General features: G+C 40.9%; 1 protein-coding gene across 1 annotated transcript in view; it reads left to right on the top strand.

Annotated features, from left to right (window-relative positions):
* Nucleotides 1–22,351, top strand: part of KLHL29 (kelch like family member 29) — a 362,303-nt gene that overhangs the window by 51,064 nt on the left and 288,888 nt on the right. The window contains exon 2 of the mRNA XM_085320322.1: nt 2,987–3,093. Within this exon, the coding sequence (XP_085176448.1) occupies nt 2,987–3,093 (107 nt within the window). The remainder of the gene's footprint in view (nt 1–2,986; nt 3,094–22,351) is intronic.

Below are 22,351 nucleotides of genomic sequence, written 5' to 3'. Positions count from 1 at the left end.
ATATATTCCCTTTCTGCAAAAAATCTCGACCTAATTCTCAATCCTAAGGTCTTTTTAGCCAGACAGCTACTGATTAGTCCATTTGTTTGTGAAGATGTCCATCTTGATGAGGTAGGGAAGACAAAACAGTTTGTTCTGATCCTGTGCTGTGTGTACATGTGGACTCCATGCAGTTTAACCCCAAGGAACAAACTGGCCCTTTCATGAAACTCATGAAGCTCTGAGAGACAGCAACTTTTGTTGTTAGTGTTTATATGTGTTGGCTCCTTGCAGAACTTCTGGCTTTTTTAGGGCAGGTATTTTATTCTGGTGGTTCAGAACTGTCTGGCTGGTTTTGATCTTCTCCTTCCCCCATAATATAAACTGTAGTTAAATTTTGCTAAGATCAATTTTACTATTTCTTTTTTACGCAAAAGAATCCTTCCTTGAAAATKATGTAAATAGCAGTAAGTTAAACAGTAAAGGCCATTAATCCTGACTTTGTGTTGCCCCGTATAATAATTTTGACTCTTCTTTGGGACTCCATATGGTGGAAGGAGGAAGCAAACAAACTTTGAACTTAAGCCCTTTTTTRTGTGCCATTTTCATGGTGAAGGATTATTGCTTTTCTGGCTTCTTTTTCCCTTCTTATCCYCCTTTCTTCAAATATTCTGTATCCAGCTGTGATATCTATTTTGCCTTTCCCTCTGGCGCTGCCATCTAGAGTCTGAAATAATACTTTGTAAATATGCTTCATATATTTCATGGTTGAGGTAAGGAAGAAAAAGATTTCCTTCATGCGAAAGTGTCACCCTTTTTCATTATAATAATAATAAAAATTGCTGTCAAAGATTTTTTCCGTTCTGCAAGGTCTCTACTTGCCCTGGAACAAGARTCCTGAGATGATTTTGAAAAATGGATGTGTCCCTAGGGAGATCTTCCAGTGCAGCTTTGGTCTAGTGTTGCCCTTGGAGATGATGGGGTAACTATGATATGATGATTCACTATGCAAAGGAGAAATGGCTCCCTTGAGTTTTTATTTTCTTTCCATAAACTTCTCCATGAAAACAGAGCGCTTTCTGAAAAGAAGAAAAAAAGCATTCTATTTTTGTTTGAGCTTTTTCATACACGCCACGCTAAATTCTTCAGGCATGTCGCAAGAGTCAGAAATGCTCAGTTGAAATATCTCAATAATGCATTTGAGAAGCATTAAATAGATAAATAGACCATCTATTTGAAAGTGCTTAACTCCAAAATGAGCCTCATCCTGTAAGCAAAGCAGGCTAAGGAGGAGAATGTAGCTCCAAATGACAGGGAAAACTGGAGTGATGGGGCAGACAAGATCTTTATTTACATATATATGCACCATTCCCCGGACAATTCCTTTGCTCATTACTTGTATTATCTTTCCTTAAATTTTCAAGAAACTAACCTCCAGCTGGCTAGTGCTTGGAGGTGGATCTGATTTTCTGCATGAAATGAAGCCTAAAAATTGTAAATGTTTTGTCTGTTTTCTTAATGGCATTCCTTTTGGGATGTCAGCTGTCCTTAATCCCATCCCTTCACACTACTTTTTTACTGGTGTAATCTCTTTTTTCTCCCTTCCCCCCCCCCATGGATAATGGTACCTCTTGCCGTATTGCCTTATTACAATTCATTCATKGCAGCATGAGCCATTTGATCAGCTCATCAAGCCAAAGCTGTTACATGCTTCATTTACAGAATAATAGTAAGAATTTATCAGTTTCATTAAACTGTCTTAAAGGAATACAGCATGGCTCAATGCAGCTCATGGCTGGACAGACCTGCTGAGCGACCTTGGGTACATTATTTACTTCTTCTGTGGGCTACTGTTCCTATTCCTTTCCATTACCAATCCTGACCTTCAGCACCCATCAAACCGTACCCGTTTGGCCTGTGAGCTCCTCAGTGCCGAGTCAGTTTTGTGCTTTCACAGCAGAAGGGATTTTTGCAGTGGGTCAGGCTCCTTAAACGTAGCAAAATGTCCTACAAATAATCTGTGACGCTACACTCGCAGGGAACAGAGATGTCTTCCATGAAGATGTTTTGCTTAGTAAAATTTCTATTGCTTATAGGTAGAACTAGTGAAGTATTGCTCTACCAGCTCAAAATATTATAATTATACAAAACATATTTCATATAAAATGAGAAAAGCCTAAGTTGAGGCAAAAGCAGAGAAGCAGCCCTGGTTGGTTCAAGGGAAGTGCACTATAAATTTCAAATTAATTTATATCAACTCATTTATTCATCAGAAGCTCTGTTGTTGTTGTAAGAATCTTCTTTGTAGAGCCTCAAACTCCAATGCTGAAAATGTGAAATCAATAGGTACTGTTACAGCCACTTTAAAAAAATGGTATTGATTCTCAGATAATGACAGCAGTTCATTCTTGCAGGATTACATGCCACTTCCTGTCATAAAGATTACTTTCATATATATTAAATCTGAGATGGAGAACATAGGTATAAAACTGCTTTGCTTTAATGAATAGTCATTTTACTCTGGGCATTAAAATGAGATATATTTCCTTAAATTTATCTCCAGGGATTATTTGTGTTTCATGGGAAAATCCTGTGCTACCAAAGACTTCTATAACATTATTAAACTTTTAAGTGATTTTGAATTGCTTCTTTTTGTGCAAATGCTTGAACTAGTCCTCTCTTTGATAGCAACTAATTAAGTAAAATATCATGCTCTTTCTGGTCTCCTCTGCATCCTTGATTAGAGGGTTAACRCCATGTTATCTTGGATATTAGATGTACTTTGTTAAACCCTAAGAATCTACCAGAGTCTAACTCTACATACTTCATGGCAAATTTTTGTCACCTTCAGTGGATTAAATTCTTCGTGCCGATCATGGTGGCGTACCACATCTCCCATTGTGGAGCTATTTTTCCCTTGTGCTGTGGCTCATTTGAAGGCTATTTTTATTAAGTATAGGTGACTTCATCTTCACCTACCAAAATAATTCTCTTCAACTCTTTCTAGGTAATCTGGCTTCCCAGAAACCCCCTGCTAAATGCAAGGGTTTGCTGTCCTCTTTATTGACTGTTACACCTGAGGCTGGTTTTAACGCAGATTCTGGACATCATAAGGTAAGTGTGCAGATGTCTCTTCCGRTTGTGTTTTCGTTTTCCTTTTATGACCTCTTGTCCACTTACACAAACACAATTTGRGTTACTCATTCCCTTTCAGTGACTGCAATGAATCCGTATCAGATCACGTGAAACTGAGGTTTGGAGTTACAATAGAAAAATAGCGTAGTAAGGTGAATGCTAGTGCTGTAAAGCTGATCTGCAGTAGTCTCTGCAATTGGTGGTACACCTCCAGGACAGAACAAAGTTTACATTTCCACAGCCTCACTGGAGGCTCAGGGGTGTGTATTTTATAAAACTGTAAAAAGCTGTAAGCCAGTTGTTCAGGTGTACTCATTATTTTGAATTTTAAACTGACAAATGTATGCATGTTTTTGTGTTAAAAATGAGACTATTCTATGAGAAAAGAGTCCTCCCCTTTCCCTCTCCTCAACCCAAATTGTTTTATGTGTTATCAGAGTGGTTTAAACCCTTGATTTAAATACTTGATTTCATCAGTGAAGGAATTGTGCAGATTTTCACCTTTTAGATATTGGAGGAAAGTGCAATTTAGTGGACACAGATTTGATTTTTGGATCTTCTTCTTTTTTTTCCCCGCTCTTCCTCACAATCTTGATCTCTGCTGCCCTCTTTTCTTTCAACCTGTTGTTATTTTACTTCTTTCATCATATTCCAAGCTTCTTACCCCAGTCCATTTTGTTTTTTCCCCCACAGAGATAATCTCAGCCTTTGGTGCCATTTTAAGGCTTTCTTGTTCCATTGTTTTCCTCGTTTGACCGGCTTTCTTGCTTATCCCAACCAATTATTTAGAATCATAGGGTAATTCAGGTTGGAAAGGACCTCTGAAAATCATCTAGTCCAACCCCCCTGCTCAAGCAGGGTCGCCTAGAACGTGTTAGACAGGGTTGCATCCACGTGGGCATTGAAGACCTCCAGAGAAGGAGACTCCACAACCTCTCTGGGCAACCTGTGCCAGTGCTCTTCACTCTCACAGGAAAGAAGTTCTTCCTCATGTTCAGGCGGAACTTCCTGTGTTTCAGTTTGTGCCCATTGCCTGTTGTCCTGATCTCCCCTCAGTCTCTTCCCCAGGCTGAACAGGCCCAGCTCTCACAGCCATTCCTCATAGGGCAGGTGCTCCAGCCCTCTGATCATCTTTGTAGCCCTACGCTGGACTCTCTCCAGTAGCTCCATGTCTCTCTTGTCCTGGGGATCCCAGAACTGGATGCAGTACTTGAGATGAGGCCTCMCCAGGGTTGAATAGAGGGGAGGATCACCTGCCTTGACCTGCTGGTAACACTCTTCCTAGTGCACCCAATGATACCATTGGCCTTCTTAGCCACAAGAGCACATTGCTGGCTTATGGTCAACTTGTTGTCTGCCAGGACCCCAAGTCCTTCTCCACAGAACTGATTTCCAGCAGGTCAGCTCCTAGCTGACCTGAGCCTTCTCTTCTCCAGGCTGAGCAGACTCACCTCCCTCAGCTTCTCCTTGTACATCCTCTGCGTCAACCCACAGTGACCTCAACTGGACTCACTGCAGTATGTCCACATCCTGTTGTCCCGAAGAGCTCACAAGTGCCAAAGGGAGGGGAAGGATCATTTCCTTGGGCCGGCTAGCTACACTCTTGCTGACAGAGCCCAGGGTGAAYGTGGTCGGCCTTCTTTGCAGGAGCCCAATGCTCATGCTCAGCTTGTTCTCTGCCAAGACCTGCAAGGCTCCCCTGCCCCTTTTTCTTTTTTTTACTCTTTGTTTTTTCTCCTCACTGTTGTGAAACCTACTCCCCTGCTCAGCTTGATTTCCAGTGCTTTCTATTCCCTCCCAAGGTTCCTTGTTGGACCCCTCAGTATCCCCAACAAATCCTCATCGTAATCTTCCTGGCAGTCTCTTCCCATAAATGTGTTTGTACCATATTCGCAAGTGTAAGTAAAAATACTATGCTTTGGGAACAGTCTCCATGGGTGTATTTCCCTGAGCAACTAGCTTACAGCTTTCAATGTAGCTTTGGTAATTTAAAAATGGTTTTCAACTCCTATCATTAAAATGTTCATGATAAAACACGAAATTGTGTGTATGCACAAGAATAGATGGGAATGTGTATGTAATTTTTTTCTTTATGCTGCCAATATAAAAACCATAAATGGTATATATAATAATATATGTATGAAATTGTAGCTGGAAGTAGAGCCTAAATTTTGAATAAGGCTTTTATTTTATTTTTTTTTATGTTTGTCCCTGCATGTGTATATAATGTTATAAATTGCAGATACTTGTATTGTGGTTGTAGTGAAATGAAATGTTCACCAGTGTGTTTTTTTCTTTTTTTAAGAAAAGTAACTCTCCCAGTGAATATCATGTCTGTTTTTCCTGTGTTTGAACAGAATGTATATATTGGTTTGGTATCTACTGAGAAGGGCAGGGCAAGAAAGCATTAAGCAGACAGGTGGAGCAGAGAGGGTTAAAGAAAGTGATTGTKGGGGGGGGAATAGAAGTAGAGAGAGGAAGAGCAAGCACACAAAAGAAGATGAAGATTTTAACTTGCAGCGCAGCGTTTTGTTTCTAATTCAGAGAAATGTTGTTGTACAGCTCATGAAGAAGCAGCTCTACTAGAGCTACTCATACAGTGCTGAGTGACAGTTTAATTCACTTGCTGTGGTGGGGAATGTCTCGCATATCAAATTATCGTGAAGTTATTCTGCTGGATTATGGTATGCCTGCGAGTGTTCTTCTGGAACAACGCACCACGCCTGGGATGCAGTTGTAAAAAAGCCACGTGTGATGCAGTGCAGCGTACCGAATGCTTGCCGGGATCTCTTAGCGTGTGTTGTGGCAGGAGATACGCTTGCCCTGTTTCATCCTTCTGAGGAGAAGGAGCAAATAAAATGAAAAAGTTGGTCGCTGAAGACCTGTGTCATGCTTTCTGCATGAACTTGCGCTGAGCGTGGGGATGCCGCAGAGGAAGCCAAGGCGTAACCTTGCCTGTGTTTGGGGTGATACCCGTAGGCGAGTTCAGCTTGGGAAGGACCTTGGGAGGTTGCGTAGCCCAGGCTCCTGCTCGAAGCGGGCACCGACTTCGGAGCTGGGGCAGGTTGCGGCCGTGCATCGCCCAGGATGGAGAGGCCAGAACCGCTCAAGGCGGCCGGGTACCGTGCTTAAGCYCCTGCCTGCGGAAGCAGGTTTTCCCTCGTGCCCGGTGGGAGCATGCCGCGTGGCACCTCGTGCCTGCCATCTCCCTTCACCGCACCCTTCAGGGTTGCACGGCGGGGTTTTTGAAGGGCTCGCGTCGAYGTCCGTTGAGCACCGCTGCTTAAGGCCATCATGTCTTGTGTGTTTGAGTCCTTCCAACAGCGTCTRTGCTGGCGTATCCCTTCCAACGTGGATGTAATATTGCTGGTGGAGCAGGGAGTAGGGTGCACAGGTGATGCCAATACTAGTGTCTCYGTTGGTGCTGGTGTGAAACTACCTGCGTTGCATCCTCTCTAGAGATAACGCGTGTCAGGGAAGCCAGGGTTTGGTCCTGCAGCTTGGAGCCGCCTTTGCAATGCCTGCTCCTCGGCTCCCGGGCCATTAAAGCGGAGATTATATACTCTGATTCACCAGAGTGCTGCGAGACCTGCGGTAACTGTTAAATGCTTTTAGTTCCTCAGGAGAAAAGGGCTATAAAAAAGGCAAAACACATATGTTTATAGTGTAAAATACACACTTATACTCGTACGGCGATACATTAACTCCATACTCTTAGGAGGTTGCTTTTTAAACCAGGGAAATACACTTTCTAATGTTTTGTGTTGCCGTACAAATTGGATGCTTTTAGCCAAATTACTCGTTGGAAATCGAAGGAGGGTTGCTAGGATGCCCTTGTTTTTCACAATTCAAGATTTGGAAGTAGAAATAAAGCTTCAGAACATCTGATTCTTTTAAAAATTAAGTCCTTCTGTGGAAACAGTTAAATATTTTTTTGTCGGCTCTAATAATAATGAGTTTTTGGTGCTGGGATGAGCAATAATTGCAAATGGCAAAAAGTCATCAGAATATTGTTACTCAGATTGCAGATTTTATTAATCGTAAAAGAAATTATTCACCTAGAAAGGCTATTTTATAAGTGCTCATTTACATGGAGACTTGCTGCCTAATTTATTTTGTTTAAAAACAAAACCAAAAAATAACAACATTTTCTTCTCCTTCAAAGCCCGTGATTATTCTGGCCTTGCCACCCAGTTTGTTATAATGTCATGTATGCTGCTACTTACCAAAAGGACTGATCTCATTTTTGCTCCTTCTCTCTCACAAATGTATCATAGAATCATAGAATCAGTAAGGTTGGAAGGGACCTCCGGAGATCATCTAGTCCAACCTCCCTGCTCAGCAGGGTCACCTAGAGCACGTTAGACGAGGTTGCATCCAGGTGGGCCTTGAATATCTTCAGAATATCTTGTTGATCCTGGGTTTATTCCACCAGCTGATATCACTCTGCATCTCTCCACTGCACGCATTTCTCCCACAATTAAGCAGATTGTCCGTGTCCTGTGAATGACTTCTTAAGTAGAGGTGTTGTTTGGCCTTTGATTTACATGTTTCTAACCTAATGAGGTATTGGAAATTGCAGGCATAAATTAAATTATCATCTTTTTCTCTAGTTTCTTCTGTATTGTTTTGATCCTGAGTCCTGATTAAGTAAAGAAACTGAGCACGTTCCTCACTGTAGGAATGCAATTAGTCAACGAGGCTGTCCCACGTGCTCRGAACAGGGTACATGCTGAAGTACCTCTTTAATTGGGGCTTTGGCTGGTAAACTCTTCAGGGTACAGGTCCAGACTTAGCATGTTTCTGCTGAAGAACTCATACAGAGAGCATTGCTACGGCATGAATATTCAACAACCACATTTCCCGTATTCTTTATGCTGAAATATTAATACRGGCAGTGATTCTACATTTAATCCTGAAGAGATCAGATGCGTCCAAGTAATCCTGTTGACAACGTCMTGCACGCTGCCAGGTCTTTTTGCAGGATCTTGCCCTTCTGGACAATGCTGCGAACCAATTTCTTTCAGTAATGCAGTTGGAGCTACAGCTGCTGTTGCTAAAATGATGATGGGCTATCGAGCCGAAGGCAGGAAGGATGGGCTCCGCTGCTCGCTGTGCCGCCGGGTCGCTGTCTCAGCCCGCAGAATGACATGAGCACCAAGGGCGGAATAAAGCTGCTACTCATCTCCGCAAAAGTAATTTCAGGCACGTGGATAGAGAAGTGCTTKGCTACGATGCCCGTTGTGACAAAGCTCTCTTTGAACTTTGTCGGTATGGAATTGAGCCCCTTCAGCTGGCGTTTTTGTCACGCCGTTGTTTTCAGCATCAGATTGTAGACAACACGGTGGCATAGCAGCTCCAGAAGTGCAGGATTCCTGAAGTCGGCTCTGTTTGGGACTAGGACTTTCAAATATGTATTTCAAAATTGGTCCTGGAGGCTTACACATCCATTTTCTAAACTGATACTTAAAGCCTATCCCACCAATATAGTCTCAACGTTAGTTGTTTAAACTATAATGTATTTCAACACAAAATTACACAGGCTAAAGTGAAGACAGGTAGGCACTGGAGCAGGTTCTTCTATTTCATGTGTATTTGAAAGCTGAGAAAGCTTCTGCTGAAGTCGGACGCCACAGGCTTGTCAAATTGTTCACGAAAGGAAAGATCGCTCTTGGATGGAATTAATTTGCAGTATCTCATTTACCATCTTGAGTTTTGTCATGAATTTCCCTTGCTAGGCAGTCTGAAATGCCAAGTGAAAAAGTGTTTCAGTGAGAGATAATATAATATATTAAGAAAATGTTATTGATCACAGTATGCTTTTACTGGAAGATGACTTTTTCTGACCAGAACACAAGGGAGTTTGCCCTGTTRTTATAGGAAAATATATTGTAATATGCAAACAGGATTATTGTTAAGGTCATAGCATCTCTGTTTTTACATTCCATTTCCCCTGGAAGCAACCTTCTCCACAGCCAACACTGTCAGCCAGGCTGCGATAAGAACAATTTTGGTTTTAAACGTTAAAAGAGGTTACAAAAAGTATTTGTTTCCCAAAGGAGGGAAACGAATGCTATCTTCCACATCAGCAGATTGCACCACCATGCCATTCGATAGGCATTACTATAAGCATGGTGTTAATGATGGTGGACTCTACTGTGGTTCTCGTTTGTGTGATGTGAGTTTTGTCTTTTTATTTTTAACAGTGCTTGGTCASAGTCAACTCGCATTTTCTCAAAGTGCATGCATTTATATGCATGCTAGCACATATAAAAGATACAGACAGAAAAAATTGTATGTTTTCAGTTAGAATGGCTTCCACACTGAGGACTAAGGCACTTAACTTTTATGTAGGAGGATCATCCAAGTGGAAGAGTCTGTGTTGCTCACAGAAAGCTTATGTCAGTATATGAACTTCATTATTCTACAAAGTGCAGGGACATAAATTTGTGATGGGATGCCCAGTATATACGGCTTCGGAACAAGAACATTTTTAGATACGTTTGATTTAAAGAGAGCTCCTGCTGCATAAACAGCAGCAACTTTCTGCTTGCTCAAGTTTATCCTTAAGTGTGTCATTAATATGWTACTTCATATGGGTATTTCAACCTTTGACTAATGAAACTCACCCAAAACACTTTCTGCAAAATTAAAATCTTCCCCAGATTTGCTATTTGTATGATTTGGATAACAGCATAAGCAACCGCCTTAATTTAGACTGGAAACATAGACTCATTTTGCATAAGCTAGTGAGGGTTGTACTGCAAATCCAAGAAAATGATATTTTCGGTGTTTGTTTTTCTTTTGTCCCACTCCACTTCCAACACATTCCTCCAGTGGTTTTCTTTGTCTGTGTTGCAATAAATCTCCACTTCAGTGAATTTGAAGATATAAACCTGACTGCAAAAATTCATCTCTAGTACAAAAGCGAGTTACTAACCCACTGAAGGTTTCCACATTGCAGAATGTTTTCTTTACTTCAGCAAACTRTTTCCTATATAGCCAAAACAGCTAAAAATGTTGCCAGTTGTCATTGTCTCCTCAAATTTAATTATTCCTTCTTTGCTGCTTTGTCCAGTTTAAGGAAAGTTGTTGGTGGTTTTTGCTTTTAGGTATTAAATAAGTAAATCAGTGAACAGATCCAAATGGCATGAAAGACCTTTTTTCCTTGCTGCTTTTGCTGACTATTCCTCTAGCACGTTGATAGCCATGTGCAGGAGAGAGACCACTTGTGTTCTTACAGCAAGCAGTCAGCATCAAGAATTAAAAGTTTTAGATTCTGACTTTTAAAGAAGTCCAAAAAATTCTAAATTTATAGATTTTTTTTTTCTTTTTAACTGCATGAATTTGTTACAGTTTATTTAGTATAGTAAACATGACCAGAAATGTAAGTGCAGCAAAGGTTATGCAGGAATATTGCTAGATTTCCTGCAGGAAGTCCTCCATCTTCTCTGCTTCTCAGGATKTTCAAAAAAACCCCCAAATCCTCCAACAAATAAACAAAAAAAAAMCTCTTAATTGAGACATTCTCTCTCAACTCTTAATCAATTTACACTTGATTACACCAAAGACACAGTTACTCTGTCATGAATTTGAATGCTTCRTAGAGATCTGCCCTACCGTCATTACTTTTAAGACTTAAAACTCATACAGAGGAATTGGAGATTAAACTGGAAAGGAATAGTAGTTAGTCATAGTCATTAGTTAGTATTAGTATTGTTAGTATTATTGTATAGGAATTCCAACTTAAGGCTCCTTCTTGGTTGCTTTTGGAGGAGGTGAGTAACTACCTTAGCTGCACTCCAGAATCCTCATGAGATCATAGATTAAGGTGACTTGGCTCATAGGTCTGTTTGGAATTTCTACCATGGCTGAATTGCTCTTCTTATGATATTTTATGTCACCGCCTATTTTCCAACCACAGGAAAGTGCTGCTTTTTCCACCAGGAAAAAGATGCTCAGCCTGTATAATTGTCTGAGCCTTCCCTCGACGTGCTGGAGCTTGCCCCGCTCATGAGGCGTCTGTTGGGCAGGAATGAGTGTTCGGACAAAAAGAGCAGGTAGGTTGGGCCAGTAGCGCGTCCCCTTCTCTTCTCTAAGACTAGGTAGAGTTGCAACATACGTCACAGCTCCATCAACACAGCTGTTCAGCATTTGYTCTCAACCTTTTGTGACTAGCTCTCCAGGCTGTTGTTTAAAATATCACTTGAATCAGCTAAATCTGGCTAGCCCTGTGGATGAACTTTAGTACTTAGTTTGATGAGAGTGAAAAGATGAATTATTTAAGTGTAAATCCATTTAGTTTTCATGTTCCTGTCCTCATGAACCGAAAGACTGTGGGAAGGGGAGAGAAGGAAGAAACCCTATGGGAGAACAGATTGTGCTGCTTAAATCATAGCTAAGTTGGTTTATTTGTTTTTGAAGTAGCGCTTGGTGGGTACTGTAAACACAGGGAAAGCATCTTTCACTCTTGCTGTGCTTTGCACTGAGTGTGAAAATTCGGTGATAATCAGAAAAGAAGACTGTTTATAAAATCTCCTTGTATGTATGTAAAGAGTTTGGTGTTATGACATGAAAAATGTCTCTTTATTTGTGTGTTTAATTATAATGCAGTATAGAACAGTAAGTCTCCTAACCAATATGCGGACAAGAACATTTACCTAAGCAATTCTGATGACACGAAGATCCAGTCCTTCAAGAGTGCAGACAGCTTTCTGATGTTCCTCTAATGCTTGTAGGACTCTCTTAGAAAGCCTTCTGCACAGAACACACAAATTGAAAGACRCAGAATACCTCATCTCTGCTTGCAGTGAAGTTGCAGTAGGAAGATCAGGGCAAGATGAAAATCTCCCCTTGCTTAGTCATAAGCCTGCTCATGTGCTGCTTTACATCCCCGAGAAAGGCAAATCTGCACAGGCTGGATTTAACTAACAGAGTTGCCGTTAATACCTAGCATGAAAAGGTGATTGGTCGTATGCTTGATTTAGGGGAAGCCAGAACTGGTGAAGTATACTGTGCACCAGGGGATATTTATGCTGCTAATGTTTAAAACACAACCGAATGTGCTGTGCGCTGTGGATGTTTCAAACGGCAAAAACAWAGGTGTGCGTTGCAGTAAATCCAGTTTCTGTGATGCTGTACGGGCCCTAGCTCCGTATATAACCGTGCAGCCTCTTCAACATGCAGAGCAAGTCTGGCAAGCCACTATTTAGTTACTGCCTGTTTCAGGATTATCAGCTTTGAATCAAAGAAAATAATTTCAAATATGTTAGGATTTAGGGTATATTGTTTCTCCTTCATCAGTTTCTAATGCCAGAATTGTTTTTTCCAATTTATGTGCAAATAGGCTTCCAAAATCTGTTGCTGTGAACTGAGATTTTGTCAGATTTTTTTCTTCATCAAATTACTCCTGTTTTGCTAATAACTGTCAAATTGCACCTCAGCTCAGCGTTTTCTTGATTTATCTTGCCTGCAATAGCTAACAGTAACTCTCTGAGGTGTATCACTTGGCTGCTCTGCAAACAGGGTGCTCGTCAGATATTCAGCTGTGCATTTATGTTTTTTGAAATGTTATGGCAATTATACTTGATTTTTAGGAGAATAATTCATTGTCAATTCAAACTGGTGAATTTTTCAAAAGTGTAGAGGGCTTTTTCTCATATATTCGTAAGCTGAGCAGACATACCGCATTCATCATTCTGCAATATCTATCTAAAACATGTATTAGCTGCATGTTTTTAGAGTGTAGTTATTTTACAAATAAAATAGTAGCTGGATTTTTGTGCCAAATAATCTCTTCTTCTCTTGCATTTGCACARATCTATCCCTTTCCACATTTCTCCAACAAAATACTTTGCAGAAGTGAGGTACTGGAGAACCTTCAGACTAGGGCTGGTTAGTAGCTCCCATCATCTAATGATGTTACTGGTAATTCCTTCTGGCTGGTTCCTTTCTGGGGCAGAACCACGTTATTAATTAAAGTGCAGTTGATGAGTTTGAGGTGAATTTTGTTTGATACAGAAGGCTTTCCTTTATTCTCTAAAATCCATTTCTAATCTAAGCTCTACATTTGGAACAATTTATTTCTCTCAAMCTACTATTTGGGAAAACAACAACAAAAAAACCTACTTGGCTACTAAACCTTTCCAAGCACAGCATATATTAGTCAGACTTAATTCACTAAATAACTTTTGTATCATTTTGAGAGATGATGTTTAATATTAAGAAAACATAGATGAATACCTGTCTCAGTGTGCTGCGTAGGCTTGAGCCAACAAGATCGATGCATCCAAATTACAGCCGTTTTATCTAGTGTGAATGAGACGCTACTTACATTTTCAGGTAAAAGAAATCAACAACTATTAATTTGGCAGAATTATTTATTTCTTACTGATGATATTTTCGGCGTATCTAATCAGAGCGCTCATGAATAGAAATGAAACAATTTAAATAGAGGCGCTGTACATTGTATGATCTTGTTTTCTCAAACTGTTCCATAATGCAGTGAATAAATTTATCTGTTCTTCTGAAAAGACTTCTGCAGAAATCATACACAGTGCTTTCACCTCTATTATTTAATACAACTGTTTTATAACTCTTGGAAGATGGTGATTTCTGCTTCTGCTACAAACATCTGGAGGAAATGTTCATTTTGGGGGAACAAAAGGAAAGTGAAATCTTACAGATTCTAAAAATCCATGCAGAGGCACCAGGAGCACTTGACTGAAAGAAATGCTATAAAATGATGAAATGGTCTTATTTCAAACCATTCCCTAACCTCTTGAATAACAATGCCCAGAATAATTTACAGGAGGTAAATTAATAAGTGAAAAGAGATGGGATTGAATCAACATTTGGGCTGCTTGAAGGCACAGGAGGAAAAATAAGAGTAAATTATTCTGTAGCACTTGAATCAGTCACCCCTTATCTTACTCTGAATCTTCAGAAACATTTCGGGTGGTCATCGTAGGAGAGAGGCAACTTTTAGATGGCATCTTTGTTGAACAACCTTTGACAGCTCATCAGACTTGGGAGGAACCATCACGCCGTGCCAGCTCTTCATTCTCCGTGAGATGTTCTACTGCTAAGCTGGGGATGCTGCTGCCCAAGGTCTCCATCCTCACTGACAGAGACTTCCCTTGCATAGCACAAGCCAGCTAGGGAACCCAACTGTGTAGTGTCATCTCATTCATGTTACTGCAAAGTGTCATCCTTGCCACCGCAARGGATGCAGACACTAGATACCATCGTGGTTCGTGTTACATTGCCTTTTCAAAGCTGTGACTCCACCTGTGCACGCTGTGTTTCAGTGCATTAGATAACCTGAATCTCTTCCCAACTGATTTCATAGGGTTTTTTTAGGTTGCAGTAGTTAATTCCTACCTGCCATAATGTAAATGCTTACTTCTTCTCACTGCAACTCTGGTAGGAGCCTTCAATGTAAGACATGACATATATTTTGCTTTTGCAGTCTTGAAAATCTCTAATTCTTGAGAATAATTTTTGGACAGTGGAAGTGAAACTGTCTGCTGTTTTTATGTTCTACCCTTTTTCCTTTTATTCTCCCCTTTTCTGGACTTGAGGAATTTTAATCCCAAAATGAATTTCAGCACTTAAATGCTCTTAAAAACCTTACTGCAGCCATCACTTCCTAATCTTTTACATTTCTTGTGATTAGCAGTGCTTTCTAATCCTAACACCAGACCCAACACCAACTGTTAACTACCGTTCTTGTTTTACTGCTGAATCTAATCCTTCTAGCAGTCTGAGACCAGCATTATATTTATTGCTCTGCAATTACCAACTGTAAGATGTTATGGCAGCTCTTGACTTGTTTTTTTTTTCCCTTTCTCTTTTCTTGTCATGGATTGATAAATACTGTGATTATTATAAGGTTATTTTTTTGTATGATGATTTCTAGAAAAAGATGAAAATAGGTGCTTTTTATCCTTCTGTCTCTYTGTTTCTCTCTCTCTCTCTYTTTTTTCTTTTTTCCTGGTCCAGGAGAAGTAATTTACTTTCTACCTGAGTTTATGATTAGTAGCGAGATGTGTGGGTGGAATGTGTGTCGGTGGCTTTTTTCTTCGCTCTCCCTCCCCCGACACCTATTAATCGATCTGTTAGTAAGCTAATGCTATTAGGCTATGCAGCCTCCGTTGAGCGTACAGAAGATAAGACAGCCCTCAAGTCCTTGCAGTGCCCCCCGCAAAAATCCCGCTGTTCTGCCAAAAGCTCTGTGTGCGTTTGTCCGTGAAGCTGCAACAGATTTTGTATCGAGTCACTTAGCAAAGAAAGGGTAAAGAAATTGCTGTTATATATTTACTATTTTTATTTTTTCCCACCTGGAAAGTTGTGTGGGTGTACACATTCGCTATAGGAACTGCTCTGAATCTGCAGTAGGAAAGGGGGAGAAGGAACACCGAACAGTTGCAAACTTATTTCTCTTTTGCTGTTGCTTGATAATAAATATATTTTTTAACCTCCTCAGGGAGGGGCTGCGAAGACTTTGGCCAGCAGCGTACAATTCCCCCCCAAATGAGCTTGTTTGCCTAAAACCGTTTTTAAGGTGCATGAAAAGAACGTCAAAGAGGAGTCAGGCACAGAATAAGAAATAGCACTTCTACATAATCATGGGAGATAATAGCTACTGTGTCTTCTGCTACTCTTGTGTTCCCAGCTGTGATTTTCCTCCTCCTTCCGACTTCCCCCCCAAAAAAAGAAAAAAAAAAAAAGATGAACCACATTTCTTACTGGCAATGCAAGCTTGAGAAAATCTTGGAAATTTTAAAGCAAGGTTGGAAGTGTTTGTCTTTATGCATATATATGTGTGTGTGTGCGTATATAATGTTTAAAAACCGATAGTATTCACCTCGTGAAGAGTTCATGTCTACAGATATCTGTGTCTGAAAGCTTGTCTGTTTTTTTTAATTGGTTGGACTAATACAAGCTGGTAGCGCTCCTTGCCTTGCTTATATTCTCAGGCCAGGTCAACTATAGCAAAAACACCCCTTTCCTCTTTGAAACGGAGGGTGAAGGAGAATGCAAAGCTCTGTATAGTTAAAACAGTCCAAATTTAACTATGTCCCTGCCCTTCTGACCTTATTAAATGTGTCGCTACCTAACCACARCCCTCCTTTAACTCCTTACTGGCGAGAGGGGCTGTGCGGTGGCTGGAGCAGGAGACGGGGCTTTCCTGCTCGCTCTGCCCGGGCTGCTTCCCGGGCCGCCTCCGAAGCTCCCTCCTCCTTTCCCGTAACCGGCTTCCCTATTTCTTTTTCTATTTGTCCAAGTTCAGCCAGGGTCCCTGACGAGCTGCTATAAGCTCGTAAAATGTTTTTGCAAACGCGGGCTGTGATAATTTGGGGTAATTTAGGGAAGGGGCACTGGTTTTCAAGGTCCTAGCGCCTTTCCTGCTATCGTCTCTGGCTTAATTGGGGTATAACACAAATCAGGAAAGGGCTGTGATTGCGAATCGAGGTGGAAGCCTAGCTGTTTTCTGCCTTTAACCTTGAAGGTAGGAAGGTTTGGGGTGAAAGCATGTGATTCTGGTTATATACCAGAGCACTGTGCGAGAAGCACACCATCRTGCCAGTAATACGTGGCTGAGAAAAAAGCTCATACCCAGATAAAACGTGAAAAACTCTGGGGTGACATTTGCAACTCGGTTCAGTGTCACTGGCTGTCAGGAAGACGTTTGAGCTTGAGCACTTTGGTTGYTTAAACTCGTTGCCTCCTCTTCTCTCGCTGAATTTCCGAAAGACGGGTATTTCCCGAGCCCTGCCCGAGATCTCTGTAAGACTTCGTAACCGTTTCCTTTCTTGCACAGCATCATACCTCCATGTGGTTTAGAAAATCACTCTAGATGATAAAGATAAAAAAGGAAAACATATTTATCAGGCGTTTCTCTACTTGAGCAAACTGGGAGTATCTGTTCCTTTGAAGTCTTACGGCTGAAAACTGTGCTGAGAGTTGATTAATAAAAAAGAAGTTGGATCTTCCACCACCTCTTCCTTTTAGCTCCAGCTTTGAGCTCCGACTACAGAACGTGCCTAGAGGGTGGCAGATGATCCCATTACCGTGCTCTTTCTTTGGGATACCTGATGAAAATGTTTTCACGTTGCATACTGTAATAATCGATATTCCAGTGGCTGGGAAGGAAGGAGCAATAGGCAAGTGGATACAGAGGGACCTGCAATCTGTTTGGTGTGAGATTGCGTTACCTCCRCGATGGTTACCCCCTTGGTCATTTGGACTGCCTACAAATTTTGGTTTTATGGACATAAGACCTGCCAGTCTTGCTTTTTATGGCAAGTGTCCAAGGGACAGTATTGATCAAGGCTGATACCATGAATAGTTGATGTTTGCTCCCATAAAAGTTGCTTGTATAAGTAAATAGTGTTCCAGAAAGTGACACCCCTAATCCCTTMATTTCTTCTGTTCATTTTAGACTTCTGTTCATTCTTATACCTCTGTAAATGTGATTTCTTCAGTAGTTTTGAAGCCTGGAAAGTGCTAACCTTCAGGCTACTCTGTACCTTAGAAASCTCTTCACGTCCCTCAAAATAGCATCAGTAGTGACCAGTGAAGCTGAAAGAGAAGCTACTGATTAAAAACTTAATATAAATGTGTGGGGAAACAGGGAAAGAATCTCAAGTTTAAAAGAGACTAACATTCAAGAATAAGAAATTTTAACATTGATACAGCCCTGAATCCTAGCCAGAAAGCAATAATTTTCAGTCATTACAGACATCAGCAATTTTAAACTTAGAAATGCATTTCCTTACCAATTCTGTGTGCGATTTGTTGATGACAGTTCGAGTATTTGTCTGACTGCAGGAACGAGTTGCTTGCTGAATGGCAGCATCGTAGGGCCTGCCATTAGGACCACGAATAGATTTGCAAGCCACGTTTCAGCACTTGAAACCCAGGAACACGTAGTACCGGATTGCAGTYTATTTCAAGGTCTGTCAGCCTTGAGGACTGAGCAAGCTGGCACCATTTCTTTCTGAATATGCCCATGGAAATAATTGTACATGATTAATTACTGCTGGCTCTGTGCAGGTTTTTGTCTGTGTGGGTGGGTTTTTGTTACGACATGTCTAAGAATTGTCTGGAGCAGGAAACTCTCGAACTTYTGGAGTATGATGGGTGCAGTCAGGGAAGAGCATTTCTGCAGGAGGCTCCTCTGCCATCGTCCATAAGCACTTCATAGTGTTGTACCAGCTACAGCAGCTGCTACATTGTGTGTGCGTGCGTTAGTGCAGAAAGCACTCGAAATTTTGGGGGAAGGCAGGGCTGGGGGTGAGGAAGACTGCTGACCATTTGTATCGCTTTATTGTCTCTTTTCCACGTCACGTACTCCTAAACTGGAAATGGAGCAGAGAGTATGAGCATGCCCATCTGTGAATGCCGTTTCTAATCTAAAATGATTGTATTTCTATTTTAGCTTTAAAATGCATTCACTCTACCTTACACGATCACAACTGTGCAGCACTGTTCTTAACATCAGTTTAGGGTGTAGCTGTCCTCCAAAACAATCATGTTACACTTGCTCATATAACTTCGATAAAACCTAATCCTTGGGTGGTGGACTATTATCTCTATTTTATAGACATGTAGCCGAGACAAAGACTGATCAGAAGCTTCATTCCTGAAATCTGTTTGGATACTTAAATTCCTATAATTTGGATAGTGTCCAAAAGACTGTTGGAAAAGGAATACATATGAGCCTCGTATCACTTATAATAAGCTGATTTTCTAGTTACTGGACTGTCTTTCCTCTCAGACGTTGAACTTGAATGCCTTCTTACTAATTTAGAATGATTTATTTGTTTTAAAGGATGGAGTGTGTATTCAGAAATGTAAATATGTGAGAGACGACAGGAGGTCTAATGGATGAGTCATTGGCCTTCAACTCTGGAATCCAGAGGTGAAATCATGTGCTTGACTTTACTCCTAGCTTTGCCACTGGCTTGCTTTTTTGGTCTTGGTTAAATCATTTGACCTTTTTTATTTTTTCTGTTCAAAACATTTACCTGCTGCGCAGAAACTCAATTTGTTTGTTTATTCTTTTTCTTTCTATATTCTTCCGCAATACATAGGAAGAACTTTTGTGACTATGTAGGGTCGGAACTAAAATTGCATAAGAAAATACCTTTTAATCATCAAAAAAAAAAAAGGAAAGAAAAGAAAAAATCCTAATCATCCTAATTCAGAAACATCTACTCATGGAAATATTTGTTCTCAACCAGGGAAATTCGGTTAGTCTTACTAGCGTTCGTACTATAACAATGTGCAGATCAGCAGCACTGATTTATGTTCCTATAGAATTTTAAGAAATATTTCTTAAATACAGTGGCTTTCAGACAGGTTTCCTGCTTCTGATTCAAGAGTGAAGCTCCACAGAGAGCTGAACTTTAAGCCCTGAACTGCTTGTTCCGTATAGTCCTTAAAACTATATCGTTTTATTCTCCCTTGATGTTTATATAGTCCCTATCAACTTGGTATGACAGTGTCCTTATAGATGGAGGCAAGCACTACATTTCCCCAGGAAGTTTTRTGTTGGTATTGGGGATGGAGCTGAGACCTCCTGAGCCCCAGCCCGATGTTTGCACCATAAAATAATTCCTCCTTTATTAGCTAGGGAATGTCTAAGCTGTCCCTGTAGTACACTGCGAGGGTAAATTTTCCCACTCTGACCGTGGTTCGTATTCACAGAACTGAATTGATTGCCAAAAGTTTGCAGACCAGGCAACAACRGAGTGTCTCATAACCAGCCAGTAGAAATGGTTGGAAGATGTCAACTTTTTTGACSGTTAGTGTGGTTCTTTTAACTACGTCTTCAGTTAAGAGGTAAGATACAATGATCACAGGATAACGGGCAGTCTGCCTTTATAGCTGTCAATACATACATCCTTTTACCCTAGTAATACTATCTAGACCCTCTTTCAGTGAATTAGCCCAAACAGTAAATCTTACAAAAACTGCATTGAGACAAATACAACTGATACTTTTTTGGGTAGACTTCTGTTGTACTATGTTTGGTTTGGAAGTTGATGGAGATGAGGGAGTTGTTGGGGCTGGGGAGCACGGAGAGATATCTTCACAGGGCTTTTTGACCAAAGTCTTCAAATTGGCAATTTGAACGGGGGTAGGCTTTTTAATCAGCTACCTCAATTTTTACTGTTTCTAGAAAGAAATATAGCTTAAAAAAAAGTGCTTTCATCTGAACAATTTTTTCTGGTATTTTTCTGCCTTTGTGTTATCTCCTTTTTTCTCCCTATGTATGTAAAAGGAATGAATAAAATTGCTTGTTATTACTATAATTGCTCAGGACATAACTGGTCAGCAGGAAATCTTCTGTTAATTACTGACTTCTTTTTTGATCTTCTTTAAAGTTTTTCTTCACTCACGTATTTTCTTTTTACAGTGGTTAGTACAGTTTTTATCTCTGCAAGTAACCTGTCTGTCCTAGCACCCTTTGCTTATCATATGCCTTACAGTTAAAATAAAGATCAAAATATATGCTTACAGATAACAAGATAACACACAAAAGAAATCATAAAAGAGARAAAGGTCATGAGTAGGATCAGAGTATGATCCTTTTTCGCTTTTCTTCAGGCTGTCCTGGTGTGACGTGACTCACTGAATCACCTGTGGTTGCAAAAACAGTTTTCTTTTTCTAGCTTTTTTCATGGGCTAACATTAAGTAAATAGGCTTTGAGGTGTAAAATAAGCTGAAGGGTCCCCGGCAGCCGCTGCCACCGCMGAAGGGAGCGTGTTCACACTCATGCTGCTGGGAGCCAGCTGGGTGGCAAGGCTGGGGCAAGGGAGAGCCAGCTTCTTCCACTGCCGGCCGTGGCRGATAGGCTGGGAAGGTCTTCCCTGGCACTCTGTAAGGGAAGTGCTGGTAACCACAGAGCTTAAGCAYAGTTGCATCTAGCAAGAAACCTTTCTGGGTTGGCAAGACATTTACAGAGCCAATTTCCCATCAAACCACTGGTTTTGTTGTCGGAAGATAATAGAGAAGATGTGGGAGGATCTTCCCTCATGAGTAGACTACTCTGAAGCCCCATTTGGTAGTTTATTTTTGTCCATATGCATTTTATGCTGGTGTGCGAGTGAGAAGATACTGCATACACCACAGAGGCAATACAGTTTGTCTTAGCTGAAGGATTTTCTGAAATAGCAAACTCCATTTTCTCTGTAGCTATGAGGTCCTGATGGCATCGGTGACTTGCACGTCAGCTGGATACCAAAGCAGCAGCAATGTAACTTCAGCACAGAAAGCAGGCGATGGCTGGCAACCACACTTGCATAGCCTAAGCAAGGGTGGAAGTGTTTTAAAGAAATTACGTGATTTCTGTCCAGAAATTCTGCTCCCCTATTTTCCCTTCAGCTTAATAGCTTCTCTTGAAACTACCTAGTAATCTCCAGTAGATCATTTGTGGAAAAGAGAAGGTACAGTGGAGCTATAGGGAATCCCTCTACAGGCGATCTGGTTTAGCTGGAAAGCATGCATCTTAATTTTACTGCTGCCTGCTAGTCGCCATGGCTGTGATGCTGCACCTTGGTCCTAGTGTCCTAGTGTGGCAGCCAGCCTGGCCCATCGTTCTCCATCTGCCAGCCATCCGCTGGCTCTTTCTGAACCAGCTCTGCAGTGGCACTTGATTTTTTTTTCTTTTCTGTCGCTAACTTGAATTACTCCCCTCTTTCCTGTTGTAGGATTGTGCAGACTACTAGGTGCATATCAATGTGAAAATTATGCAGTTTTTGTACAGTTCCCTTCCATCTCTTTATTGTGCCATTTTCTTTTAATTAATCTGCAACAGAGTCAAACTACAACAGATAATTCGCTGCTCGGCAGGTCAGGGGAAGGTAGTTTGGCACACGAGGCACTTCAACAACATGTGGAAAAGCTTGTTCGTTAATTGGATTGCAGTACGTGTGCTGCTGCCTGCTCTAACCTGACAGAATCTTTTAAATCTGATTTTCTCACTGGTATTTTACACCTTTTAGTAAGAAATAAGTATTATTAAATTACCACAGAGCCACAGAATGGCTGAGTTTGGAAGGGACCTCTGGAGATTGCCTAGTCCAACCCCCCTGCGCAGGGCAGGGTCAGCTGAAGAAGGCTTCCCTCAGGCTCTGCTTTATCTGATACTCCGGTTGTTAAGCAGTTAGGAAAATCCAGAATTCATTGCTCTTAATGGGAGAGCATTACTTAAGTTTRAGAAAA

The sequence above is a fragment of the Rhea americana genome, unplaced genomic scaffold, assembly GCF_003343005.1.
Source record: "Rhea americana isolate MKP2758 unplaced genomic scaffold, rheAme1 scaffold_63, whole genome shotgun sequence".
Lineage (NCBI taxonomy): Eukaryota > Metazoa > Chordata > Aves > Rheiformes > Rheidae > Rhea > Rhea americana.
The sequence above is the reverse complement of the archived record's forward strand: the minus strand, read 5'-3'. Positions and strand labels throughout refer to the sequence as shown.